The sequence below is a fragment of the Eptesicus fuscus genome, chromosome 13, assembly GCF_027574615.1.
Source record: "Eptesicus fuscus isolate TK198812 chromosome 13, DD_ASM_mEF_20220401, whole genome shotgun sequence".
Classification (NCBI taxonomy): Eukaryota; Metazoa; Chordata; class Mammalia; order Chiroptera; family Vespertilionidae; genus Eptesicus; species Eptesicus fuscus.
In genome coordinates, this window is record NC_072485.1 from 46836427 (window position 1) to 46849499 (window position 13073).

The 13073-nt window shown below is 53.4% G+C and overlaps 1 protein-coding gene across 4 annotated transcripts in view; it reads right to left on the reverse strand.

Moving 5' to 3' along the window:
* Window positions 1-13073, reverse strand: part of DENND2B (DENN domain containing 2B) — a 173296-nt gene that overhangs the window by 11873 nt on the left and 148350 nt on the right. For all 4 annotated transcript variants that reach the window (XM_054724618.1, XM_008151058.3, XM_054724619.1 and 1 more), the window contains 9 exons: window positions 11132-11283; window positions 9016-9231; window positions 7962-8058; window positions 7392-7436; window positions 6222-6406; window positions 5074-5183; window positions 4791-4860; window positions 1820-1897; window positions 1080-1220 (listed from right to left, as the gene is read on the reverse strand). In XM_054724618.1, coding sequence (XP_054580593.1) covers window positions 1080-1220; window positions 1820-1897; window positions 4791-4860; window positions 5074-5183; window positions 6222-6406; window positions 7392-7436; window positions 7962-8058; window positions 9016-9231; window positions 11132-11283 — 1094 coding nt within the window. The remainder of the gene's footprint in view (window positions 1-1079; window positions 1221-1819; window positions 1898-4790; window positions 4861-5073; window positions 5184-6221; window positions 6407-7391; window positions 7437-7961; window positions 8059-9015; window positions 9232-11131; window positions 11284-13073) is intronic.

Below are 13073 nucleotides of genomic sequence, written 5' to 3' on the forward strand. Positions count from 1 at the left end.
ACCTGTTCCTCCATCAGGGGCTCCATCAGCTACCCCATTGCTCAAGCCAGAGAGCTGGGAGTTTGCCTTTAAATCTCCCTAACCTTATTCCCTATTTCTAATCAAACACAAAATGCTCTTGATCCTAATTCTAAAATGCATCTCATCCATCTACTTTTCTTCATCTTTTCTAGCACACCTTAATCCAAGCTACTATCACCCCTTACCTACACTACAGCCACAGTAGCCTAGCAATGTCACCCCAATCCCTCTTGTCACCCCAATCCATTATCTACATAACAGCCAGAGTGAGATCTTAAAAACATAGCTCAGATCCTACAACCCTGCTTTAGATAAAATCCAAAATCCTTACCTTGGCCGAGCAGGCACCCTATGACTTGGCCTCTCCACCCCTGCTCACCACCCTGCCAACCATCTTGGCCTTTTCTCAATTCCTTAACAAGCACACACAATTCCCCAACTTTTGCCTTTGCATGTGCTCTTCCCTCTACCTGGAATGACCTTCTCCCATCCATACCCTTCTCTTTCAGTCTCCCTCCTCCCACTTCATTTAGTTGACTCTACTCACCTTGCAACCCAGATAAACTGCCCCTTCTCCAGAGGAGGCCTTCCCTGGCCCCTAATCTAAAGCAGACCCCTCGTGACACACTCACACTCCTGTGCTTTCAGTTGGCACTCAAGGATTATCTACTTACATGTAGAAATACTTATTTAATACTAGTCTCTCCACTAGACTATGAACTCCACAAGGACAGAGCCGTGCTCTCTTTAATTGTATCGTCGGGCATGACCCTGAATGTGAGAGAACACATAGTAACTATTGGGTGAATGAAAAAGGAGGACAGGCAGTGTTCAGTTTAGTCCAAACAGGTCAGAAGGCCCCTAGGAGTCGCAGAGTTGGGCAGAGAGAATGGCGGTCCTGTCATTCCCTCTGTCAGTTCCTACTGAGCAGGTGTACGAACATGGTGAGCAAGAACGGGCCATGCTCTGGGCCTCCCAGGGACCGCACTCTTAGGTAGGCAGGCCTCACTCCAGCCCCAGTCCCTCGTCTGAGAGAAGAGACAGCAGCAAATCCCTACCTCGTTGCCAGCACCTGGAAGGAATGTCTTCACTTTGATGGTCTTCCCTGGAGCAGGGAAGGGCGACTCCATGAGACTTCTCATGAAGGGGTAGACCAGCGCAGCGGAGATCCCACGCCGCCGTTCCACCTCATCTAGGACCTGTGCCCGCCACCAGCAGCCCAAAGAGGAAGGGTGTCAGGGCGCTGCCCTTCCCGACCTCCTGGGCAGAGAAGAGGGCAGCCTGGCATCTGACCAGCCTAGGCCAAATGCTGGGAGACAGGAGAACTGTCTTTCCAGAAGCTTCACACCCGACCCTTCTCATTTCTCTTGGCACCCCATGACTGCTCTGCCCCCTAACCAGTCCTGGCCGCAGACGCCAAGAGCTGACTGAGTAGCTGGGAAAAGGAAATACCACTTGAGAGTCAGGTCCCTGGGCACTTGGCTTCCCCAAGGTGGTCTCTGTCCCCAAGAAATCTGTCTCTGCCCATAGCCCAGGGTGGGCTGTGACATGAGCAGACAGACACTGCTGGTGCAGGAGCTGGGAGATGCCAGCTGGCCAGATGAGGAGCCAGGCTCGGGAATCAGGAGGAAGTCAGAGAGCTCGCTTGCACTTGCTCTTTTCTCGGTTGCATTCTCTCTTTCTCTCGCCCTCTCCCGCGCATACACAGGTGGTTTTCTCATCTAAGCTGGCTGCAGATACTCCTCTGGGAGCTGTCAGCTGGGGGGAGGAAGGAGGAAGGAAGCCAGAGCCCTCTTACCTTGGAAAACAAGCCGAAGCAGCCAAGACGGCTGATGACACAGTATACCTCTGGCAACCGAGGCCCTTTCCCGCTTGGCTGGGCCGGGACAGGAGGAGAGAGACACAGACACAGAGAATGCATGATTACTACATCTGGCTCCTTTTCCTTGGGAACCGAGGGCTGAGGACTACTCTTCTAGTGGAAGAAGAAAGACTCCAAACCTCTTCTTAACCTCTACTCAGCCAGGCTCTCGTGGGGAGCCTTCAGCCTCTGGTGGGCCTGCCAGCCCAAGGTGCCAGCCTCCTGCAAAACTCTACATGGGCTCTGCCCTGCCCCCAAGAAAGACACTGACGGGGCTGGCAAAGGACAAAGCAGTTTGGCAGAGGCTGTAGTATGATGTGTAGATTTACATCTCTAAGGCTGGGACCCCCACGAATGCAATGGTAATGAGAGGAACTTGTATATATTCTTAGTGGCAAGCCATGTAGTCTTCTGCTCCCCCAACAGGGGGCATTCTGCAAAACATTCCTTTTCTCGGATGCTCTTTTCTCCCTTGCTTGGCCCATCCCGTTCTAGGAAGACTAATTAAAAATAGATATGGAAAGCAAGCTACTATTTACTAAATGTCCTGGGCTGGGTACGTTACTGAAGTAAACTCGTGAGATAAGCACTATTATCCCCATTTTATAGATGAGTAAACTGAGTTAAAAATATTAAGCCATTGCTCAAGATCATGTATCAACAAGTCATGGAACCAGGAGTCTGTTTTGACCCTGATTTGCTGTTTTGCCTCTAAAGCATGCTGCTTTCTTACAGGAAGGAAGAGAAAGGGATACAAAGGCATGGGACAGAGGTATGCTACAGAGTAGAGGAGAACAAAGAAAAAAGTGATTTAAAAGGTGGGCAGTGGAGGAGTTATGCACTGAGAGCTCCCCATGCCAGGAGCCCCCAAATGCAGGCTGAGGTGAGCCCACAGGAGTCTATTGCTCCAGCCACGGGCTGTTAGGGCTCTGTGGCGCCTCTGGCTCAGAGGCCGGGAGTGCCTGGCAAGGCCTGGGAGGGAGGGAGGAGAGCAGCAGGTGCTGGCCCCTCATGCAGGCTGCTAAGCAAATGCAGATGGGGCTATTTCAGTCTCCAAACCTGCTGGCCACACGTCACAGATCTAAAGAGAAGGCAGAATCTGTTTTTGTCCATATTAGGCCTGAAACTCACTCCTCAATCTTTCCCTCTCCCCCGCCTCCCCTAAAGCCCCAAGTGATTAAATCAAGTATGTGGGATTTGGGTTAGAATCATTGTGTCCAATCTGCAGGAATGCCGAGCTAGTGCCAGCCCCCTTGGCAGGGACCCAGCCCAGGCCCTCTCTGAGCAGGCCAGGACAAACATGCTCTTCCCTGGGGGCAGCAGGCCCACTGCAAAGGCGCAGCTCCGACCCGGCTCTGCTCCTGCAAACGGAGCCCTCAGAATGCTCTCCTCCAGGCCCGGGGAACCGGGGACGTGCTGTCCACTGCCTGGCTCCCCACCTGCATCTGTACTGCTCCACACTCCCTTAGTCCCACACGCTGGACATCCATATAACACTTCTCCCCAGACTACCCTTTGGGGTGATCCAAGAGCACCAGACTTGGTGTTAAAGGATTTGAGAATAAACCTGGCTCTGTCCCTCACTGGCTGTGTGACCCTGGAATATCATTACACTCTGAGTCTCAGTTTCTTAATCTATAGAATGGACCTAACAGTACCTTATGAGTTATTATGAGAATTAAGGAAAATGACATACTTAAAGCATCTAGCCTGGAACATAATAGGTTCTAAATAATAGTTTATTCCCTTTGCCTTACCTTCTACATTGAAAGTCCTACCCCCTCCGCTCCACTATCAAAAGTTCCTTGACGGCAGGATCCATGTCTAACTCACCTTTATGGGCCTTTAGAATGTTTGCTGACCCTCAACAGGTGTATGATACGTGTTTATAAATGAATGAATGAATGAATGAGTGAGTGAATGAATGAGTGGCCCCAAATCCTTCATTTGGGGTCCCTGCTGTATATTACCCTTGCCGAGGATCGCCCTCATCTTCCCCAGACTGGCATCTAGTAAGGCCTTCTCCCACTAAAACCTGGGAACCCTGAAACATAGTTCACAACCCTAGCCAACAACACTCCTGATGAGTTCCAGGGGACAGTGCAAACAGGACTCTTACCGTTATCTCTATCTATTTCCCAGGACTAATGGGAAAGGAGTTAGGGAAGGGCTTCTCTCTCCACAACATGGCTTATATTTTCAAAACTCTCCCCTCTGAGTTCAAGGCATCTCTCCCAGAATCCCATCGGAAAGGTTAACTCTCCCAGAATCCCATAGGAAAGGCATCTCTCCCACAAACCCAGAGAAGGCACTGCTCTGTTCCTGCTCAGCCTCCAGCTCTACGAACCATGGACAGGATGCCTCCCACATCAGGCTGGCTAGAAATGGGGGTGAGGAAGATTTTCCTCCACCCCAATCTGTTGCGCACACACATACTGCTGGGGTGACATAGTCCTGCAATCTGGAACTAGCAATCAGAGCTCAGAAGCCAGAGACAAATGAATGAAAAGACAAAGTATAGGCAAGCTAAAAACATATGACAGCCCAGAAGAAGGAGCTCCATTCTCTCCCCCATATTACACATACTCTTAGGGCCCAGTCAGAGCGGCCCCTTTGAGTCCTGCCAACCCAGGAGTGCCTCATCTATAAGAATGTGTGAGTGTGTGTATGTGTGTGTGTGTGTGTGTGTGTAGGTGAGCGTGTGTGTATGTGTGTATGTATGAGTGCGTGTGTGAATGTAAGTGTGTGTGTGTAAATGTGTGTATGTGAGTGTGTGTATGTTGGGGTGGCCTCAGAGAGCACACAAGAGAGCAGAACATAGCATATCATACAAGCTAAAGTCGCAGAAGGGCACACAAACATACAAACGCTGTGGCCCAGCCCCTGAGGACTGAACAGCCCTACTCACCAGTAAACGCCTGCAGTAGCCAAAGCGTCTGCTGCCATCCTCCCCGGTCAGCATGAAAGAAAAAGTCTCACTGGAACAGGGAGAGGTCTGGCATCAGGGAAGCATCAGAGGACCCGGGGACAGCCCCCAAGAAGGGGACTGCCATCCCAGGGAGGGGGTGAAGGGCCGGGTTGCTGTGGAGAGGAGGTTGGGACTAGGGTGGGCCCCATTCAATTGCCCACTGTCATGGGGGTAAAGAGGCTCTGCCCTCATCCTCCCGCCAGCCAGGTCGGGCAGGCCTCACCTGGTATACTCGGACACAGGCATCCAGTCCTTGGCATCAGGGAAGCAAAACTGGGGAATGGCCTTGAGCCTCTCCTCTGCCTCGCGCATCTGCTTGGTGGGTCGGTCCAGCTGCAGGCAAGAGGAATATGGGGAGAGATGGACAAGGGAAGGCATGGAGCCTGGGGGTGGGGGGTAGGGGTGGCTAAGAAGCATCTCCTCCCCTGAGAGCCCGAGATGGCATCCTATCAACTGGCATGCTTCTCAGCAAACCCTGTCCCCACTCCCAATTCTCACAGAGGGGTCTGGGTGTGGGATGAGCCATCGCTTATTCATTCCATGGACATCAAATGGGCACTTTGCATGTGGCACCTGGCACTGTGCCAAGCGCTGGGGCTACCAATGGAAACCAAGTGGACAAGGTCCCTGTCCCTGCACACTGGTCAGGAGAGTGAGATCATCAACAACAAAATTTCAGCGCGGGCCCCAAGGAAATAAACAGGGTGATAGGACAGAGAGAACGGGGCTTCCTGAGGGTATCTGGAAAGAAATCCTGGAGGAAGTACTATCTGAACAGCGAATGAAGAATGAGAAAGAGCTAGCAGCCATGGGAAGAGCTGGGAAAAGACATTCCAGACAGATGCTCCGGCAGAGAGAAAGGCTTGAGTGTCAAAGGAAGGGAATGGAGGCCAGCATGTGGTGCCGAGGAGGGAAGGAGTAGAAAGAGATAAGGTAGATGGGGGAATGGGTATAGAGTTTCCTTTTGGGGTGATGAAAATGTTCTAAAACGAATTGTACATCTCTGTGAATATACTAAAAGTCATTTAATTGTACACTGTAAAGTAGGTGAATTATACAGTATGTGAATTATATCTCAATAAAGTGGGCGGGGGGGGGGGGGGTGAAGAAGCCAGGGGCCCTTTGTCAGGACGCTTGGTTAGTCCTTGTGAGCAATGTGACCTTAGTCTAAGCACCCTGCTCTCCCCACCCTCGCCTTCTGCATAAACGCCCACAGCCCTTGGAACCCTGTCTTCCCTCCTGGCGATCAGCAGCTGCGCGCAGGGCAGCCAGGTGAGTCGAAATGGCGGGATGGGGCCTCTCTTCTTCCCCAGATGGGCCAGGCAGCCAGAAGGCGGCAGAGGAGGGGTACAGGGGTGGGGACAGCCTCACCTTGGGAAACTGGTAGGAGACTTCAGGGAGGTAGGTGTTGCGGGATGGCTTCTTCTTGAGTGAGACCACCACAAAGTACTCAAAGAGCTCCCGCTCCTGCCACTCGAGCAGCTCCAGCTCCAGCGTCCGGTAGCTGGGCGCACGCTTCAGCATCGACTGGATGTGGACCAGGCGCTGTGTGTGGGCTGGGGGCAGGTCACAGGTCAGGAAGCAGACCCCACGTTAGCCCCCTTCCATACCAGACCCGGGGCTCAGTCTCTATGGGTCACCTCTAAGCACATGAGCCTAGTCTGACAACCTCGCCCAGCTAGGTCTGGGGGAGAAGGGGGAGGAGCAAGGTGTTGCCCTGACACAGGGAGCTACTGGTCTGGGCCTCCTGGAGCCTCTGGAGGCTGTGCTGGGCCAATAGGACTGCCCAAGCCAGGCAAACCCAGGCATGTGTCACTGGCGCCCACCCACCCCTGTGCCAACAGGACTAGGAGATATGAACATCCGCAAAGGCTTCATCCTAAGACCTCAATCAGTCCTTGAACTTGAACCCTTGGTCCCCGTCCTCAGGCCCAAAGTCCACTTGCCCACTTGCCTGGGCCAGTGGAGGTGGGAAGGAGGGGACTAGCTCCCTCCTACTTCCATCCTCTAGGCCGGGTTTCCCAGGAGAGAAAGGACAGGGATTTGTCCAAGGCCCCGGGAATGTGAAGGTCCCAGAGCCTTTCCCGGAGGCGGCAGTCCTCCCCTCCAGGGGAAGGGAGATGAGCGGCCTCGGGCCTCCGGAGGACCGGCTTCCTCAGACCGAGGCACATTCCTTAGAACCAGAAGAGGCGCTTGCAATCTTCTGAACCCATCTATGTCCGCCCGGATTCACACTGACCAGGCAAACCCAGTACCCAATCCCTACAGACAGCTGCTTGGGAAAGTGTGGGCCAGGACACCAGCCTGAAATTTGGCAAAGGAGACGTCTAAAGTTAACCTTGCAGGACTGAGCTCACCTGACTGTAGAAACGGACACTCCCATAGCTCCTGGCTCTGCTGGCCCGGTATCCTGCCTGCCTGCTATCTCTCCAAACCAGGCCAATTGGGACATGGGCACGAAACACGAGGAGGGAGGGAAGGCTTATTCGCCAGAGCCAGGGCTGGGAATGGCTGCCATGCTCGTGGGGAGCCACACCTCACCTTTGAACCTGTCGTCAGAGTCGCTCTCGCTCTCACTGTTCTCATCTGGAAAGAAACAGCAGGAGTGCATGCTTGCTGAGCCCCTGCCCCGCAGCAAGTGTTTCCGGTGCACCCCACGCCCCCAACTCTTCTCACGAGGGATGAATCTGTACCTTGTCCCAGGTCCGGGGGCCCATGGCCAGGCACTGAGTGGCCTGAGACCAGGGTCCTTCAGAGCTCAAACTGTAGGTGCTTATCTATATACAAACCCTTACCGTCCAGTCCTGATCTGGAGAAGCTGAGGACCCAAGTCAGTCTGGATTTTCCTTCTGCCTGAAGTAGATCCCCCAGCCACCTCCCTACTCAGGGCCTCACAGCCCAAAGCCTGAACCATCCCGTTCACAGCTTTCTTCCCTCTTTGGCCCTCCCCGCTCATGTGACTACTTCTTGGCCGGCCTCTACCCTCCTAGAAGGCAGCAGGATCCCCAGATGGGCCCACAGAAGGGTAAGCTGAGGCTAGTCCACGCATCTCCCTGTTTCTAATGCCCAAGGGCCCCAGACACCTGAACCAGTTCGAGTATCAAGGCCTACCTCTCAGTGATGCTGTCTCAATGCTGGACATAGACAGCTTTTTTAACCTCTTCTTTCCTCTCTTGGCATTGTAGATGGAGTTAATTCTTTGGACAAGCTAGGTGAGAAAAGCAGGGAGGGTGAGGTAACCTAACACCAGCTGCCCCTACCGCCAAGAAGGCTGCTTAGTAGGCCACCCGTCGCCTTATTGGTGCAAGCTTGCTGCCCTCCCTGCCCCAGGCCCAATGCTGGTCTCCCTGCTACCTTGACACCAAGTGCAGACTGTCAGGTAGCTCTCCATCTACACGCCCCCGAAGTGGACTCCTGTCCCAAGACAAGGACATTAAACTTAGCTCCCCAGAGGAAGGAACTGGGATCAAACTGGACAGGATGGGAACTCCTGGGTCCCAAGAGTCCCTGAACCAACGGAGACAAAGAGCTCCTCAGATGCAATAACAGGAACAGGGATTCCAGCCTTTCCCCTCTGGGCCAGAACCTGGAGCCTGACAGGAAGGAGCTAAATTCCCAATATACCCAAGCATTGTTTGCAGGCTAAAAATACCAGTTAGCTAAATCCTGCTGCTTTGGGCTGAGGGTTTGGGCCTGGCTGCCTTTACTACTGTAAACTCTTAGTTCTGAGAGTTATAGAAAGGGAGTCAATGTTTGAGCCTGAAGTCCTTCAAAGCCTGAAAATATTTGTGCAGAGACACCTCAAAATGCACACCCCAAATTGCAGTAATGGGGAATCTCCTAAGGACTGGTTTCCATCCATCCAGAGCCATGGAGTACTTCTTAGGGGCAGAGGTCGGCCTGTCCTTCCCGTAACATCTGCCTACCATTAATCACTTACTGCATCTTTATTGATAAGAAAGGGGAATTAACCAGATGAAAAAGAAAGGCCAGTGCATGGACCCAGAATATACTCAAGGAGAACTGAGGGAGCAATCCCAGATTAGGGGAAGGAAGGAAAAAGGAAGGAAGGAAGGGAAGGAAGGAAGGAAGGAAGGAAGGAAGGAAGGAAGGAAAGGGCCACCTGCCTGCCCGCCTGCCTGCCCAGCCCCACTGGGGAGGCTACCTTGGGAATGCGGCGGGCCCGGCGGCTGGACAGCAGCTCACTCGTGGTGCTGAGGCTGTCCTCATTGAGGCTGGAGGGTGAGGATGGCAGGCTCAGCTGAGCCAGCAGCAGCATGTCATCGTGGCTGTGTCTCTTGGGTAATCGTGGCAGCCGGTGGCTCTTCCTTTCTGACCAGTTTCCACTGCGCAAGGTCTGGCTGCCGGGTTTCAGGGAGAGCTGGCAAAGGGGAGACATGGTGGGGGAGGGGCTCACCACAGAAGCCTTGGCCAGCACCAACCTGCTGGGGCCTGGACTTAGCAGCCACAGGATGGCATCACTGGCTCCCAGAATCCCACCCTGAAATTTTCACCCTCTGGGGTTTCCTCTTTCAAGACCTTAGCTGCTAATCAGGGCTAGATTAGATACTTGCTTCCACAAAGGAAGCTTAAGGACTTCTGCCAGAATAAAGAAAGCAGAGGCTAAGAAAACGGGGCTGTCATCTGGGTGGAAAAAGGCCAACCGGGAACTCTGGGGGCTCCCCTGAGCTCTGGGACAAGGCTTAGACGTAGACCTTGCTCTCTCCCGAGCCAGGCTGCTGCAGCCAATCTTTCCCCGCAGCCTGATCCAGTCCTAAAAGGCTTCCCCAGTAGAAGCCACAATCTACATGCCAGCCTGGCCCTGCTCACGTATTCTAGGGGCAGCACAGCGCTCTGACCACCAAAGCCCAGCAAGGCCGGCCTCATAGCCAGGTGGTTCCCTCACAGCCCTGATCTACTTGCTGCCTCCCTCCATCCAGACTGCCACTCTACAGTCCAGGCCGCCTTCCTCTCAGCGATCCTGCTCACTGCCAGCAGCACCCCCTGCAAACTCGGCATGCCTCCCACCTGCTGTGTGGGTCTGGCACTGCCGCTCATCACTCTTCACCATGTCCTCCTTCCTCCCTGCCCCTCAATGCCTCTTTCCTTCCCACCTAATCAGTCAGGCAATACACATTCAATAGAAGCACATTAGGAAGGTAAATCTTTTATAAAAATAGTCACAATATTCCAGTCAGAAGAAATCATTTTTATATTCTCTAGCCAATGTTAAAAATATTCAGGTCCCTCCGGCCCTGGCCAGTGTTTCTCAGTGGTAAGAGAGTCAGCCAAAGCACTTAAGGGTCATGGGTTCGAGTCTTGGTCAAGGGCATGCACCTGCATTGTAGGTTCCATACCCAGCCCTGGTCAGAGCACATGCAGGAGTCAACCAATGGGTGTGTCTCTCTCATATCAATGTTTCTTTCTTTCTTTCTTTCTTTCTTTCTTTCTTTCTTTCTTTCTTTCTTTCTTTCTTCCTTCCTTTCTTTCTCTTTCTTTCCCCCCCCCTCTCTCTCTCCCCCCCCTCCTTCCCTCCCTTCTACTTTCTCTCTAAAAAAAAAAAATCAATGGAAAAAATATCCTCAGGTAAGGATTAACAACATATATATATACACACACACATACACAGGTCCCCCCATTTGCATGGAGAATTACAGATGCCAGGGTAGGTCCAAAGCACCTTAATTCTCCTGCCTCCTGTCCACCACCCTGGACAAGGCCAGAAGGAGCTGAAGTCTGAGGGCCTCCTTTGACCCTTCACCCTTCTCATTCTGCCTTCTTTCAGTCCATTCCTGGGAGAGTCATTCTTCTTCCCTCCAACAGGAGTGGCTCCAGGTCTCGTGGACACCTGGCTAGCTCTCAAAACTGGTTCTTGGACCTGTGCCTGGCCCCCCAAGTGCCAGTATGAGGTCATTTCTGCCAGCGCTGCAGCATGCCAAGGCTCCAACCAGGGCCCTGCTTTCCTGCTTCCCACAGAAGGCAGCAGGAAAATGATAAGACAGCAGCCCACAGGGACTCCTGCCTTAGTTGGGCAGCTCAGAGCTCTACTGGGGAAAGGAAGGCAGTCGGACAGGATGCTCTGAAGAGCATGTCTCGATTGTCCCCAAAGGCTTCAACAGGCCACAGTCCCTGAGTGCAGAGCTCTCTCCTGACTGAGGTCACATCCTTTGCCAAGCACTGGGGAGGGGAAAAGCCGAATGGAAACAGGCCCAGCCTGGGTAGGACAGGCCCCCACAGTGGCCCGCGTGCTGACCCGCAGGCGCAAGTCCAGCTGCCGTTACCTGAGTGGGCGGGTTGCTGTACTTCCTGTCCTGAGGACTCCACATCCTGTGCAGAGAGTCCAAGGAATTCTCTGACAGTTGCTGGGATTTTCGTCCCGCTCTGCGGCTCTTTAAGTCCACATCCTCATATGGGTTCTCCTTGGGCAGATCTCCTGCAGAGGAGGAAAGGTTAGAGAGGGGGAGAAGGGAAGAAGGAAGCACGCACGCTCTCTCTCACACAAATAAACAAGCAGAATTCCTGTGAACCAAAGAGAATGGCTTCTGCCTGGCCCTTCGGCTCATGAGTCACGCAGCACCCCGTCTGCAGTGGGAGGCTACAAACAGATCCTGGCTCCCAGTCCAGAAGCTGAACCCCCCACCCCCAGTTCAGCTCAGCCTTGTCTGGCCTCTGTTTTATAAATTCAGGGATTGCACAAGACTGGCTCAGCCACCCCTGCCTGTGCCCAGCCAGCCGACAGCGCCAACACCAGGCGTCTCTCCTTGGCTCCTGTCCCTCTGCTGTGCAAGCCCCACAGATGCACAATTCAAGGCAGGAGAGGCTTAGAGAGGTCACGAGGCTGTCCCTTTACTGACTGCTCCCCGAGGACTCACTTTAGGGGGGATGGGCTTCGAGGAACTCTGGAGAACTCTAGGGCGCAGGGCTTTCCCAGGCCTTGCTCTCACCCACTACACTGCTCAGCAACTCCTTTAGGGCTGTTCTTCTGTCTGGTCCACTGAGGGAACCCTAGCACCACACAGAGATTAGCAAGCAGTGACGTGCAGTGATTATTTATTCAATGAACTGTTCTTGCACTGTGCCACTCCGTTTCCTGTACTGCTGAGCTCGGCAGAAAAGAGAAGGCCCTCGCTCCCCTATGGGAATAAAGTCTCCTGCAGGACACAGGAGAGGCGGGAAAGGCTTGAAAGGAGCCTGGGCCGAAGGGGTGGGGTTGGGGGTTCTCCAATAGCTGGCAGCAGGCACTGTAGGGGCAGGACCAGGGAATCTCAGAGTCCAAAGCACAGCCTCTGCCTTGAAGAGCAACCCCCTCCCAGAAGCAATACCCTTCCTGCCCCTTTTCCTCCGACACATGCCTGGGTTTTTCTAAAATGCAATACTATAACCCAGGCCAGTCCTGCCGGAATCACGGTCCATGGGGACTGTGAGTGACCACAGCCCTCTGCTCCCCTCCATATCAACACCAACATGTGGGATCAGGGTCCTAGGCACCAAGTGGCCGGAATGAGGCATTGGAGGCAGCACACGTGGTGAGAGTGGGGCTCCCTCCAGCTCCTCTATTCAGCAGCAAGACTGAGCCTGGGCGACCAACCAGCCCCAGGGATGGCTGGGCTCACCTCATGCCCCAACCGAGTTCAGGACCCCTTCTGGGGGAGCAGAAGGGTTAGAAATAAGGGCCCCTGGAACACCAGCTTTCTGAGGCTAGGATGCAGGAGAAAAAAACAATCCCCATATGCTTACCAATTTCTTAGTTTCCAAAGCCAAGATCCCCCCTATTGTGGTAGCTACTTCCTACTAGCAAGAAAAACCACAATGAATTTAGGAAATGCCTTTAGAGAGATGCGAGAGGATAGGGAGGAGGGGACGAGTGAATGGAAGACTTCAGTCAGAGTTAATAAGACTGCCCTGGGAGCAGCACAAGTCTCTGTAGTGCGAGTCTAAGATGGGTCAAGAAAGGGCTGGGGACCAGATTAAGTGATTCCCAACACCCAGCAGCGTCCCAGCAATTGAGCAGCCGTTTTCCTGTAACACAGTCATGGTATGAAAATGTCTTGTCTCCATTCCAGAGCCCTGACTAAGCAGAGCTGGCCCAGCAACCCTGCCTCAGGGAGCCAAGTATTAAACCTGGCACCCCCTGCAAGCTGGCTCCTGCCACCCCACTGTGGGCACTCAGGAGGAGTCAGGGTAGACACTCTACTTCTTGGCCCCTCTCCAGCACACTTCCTG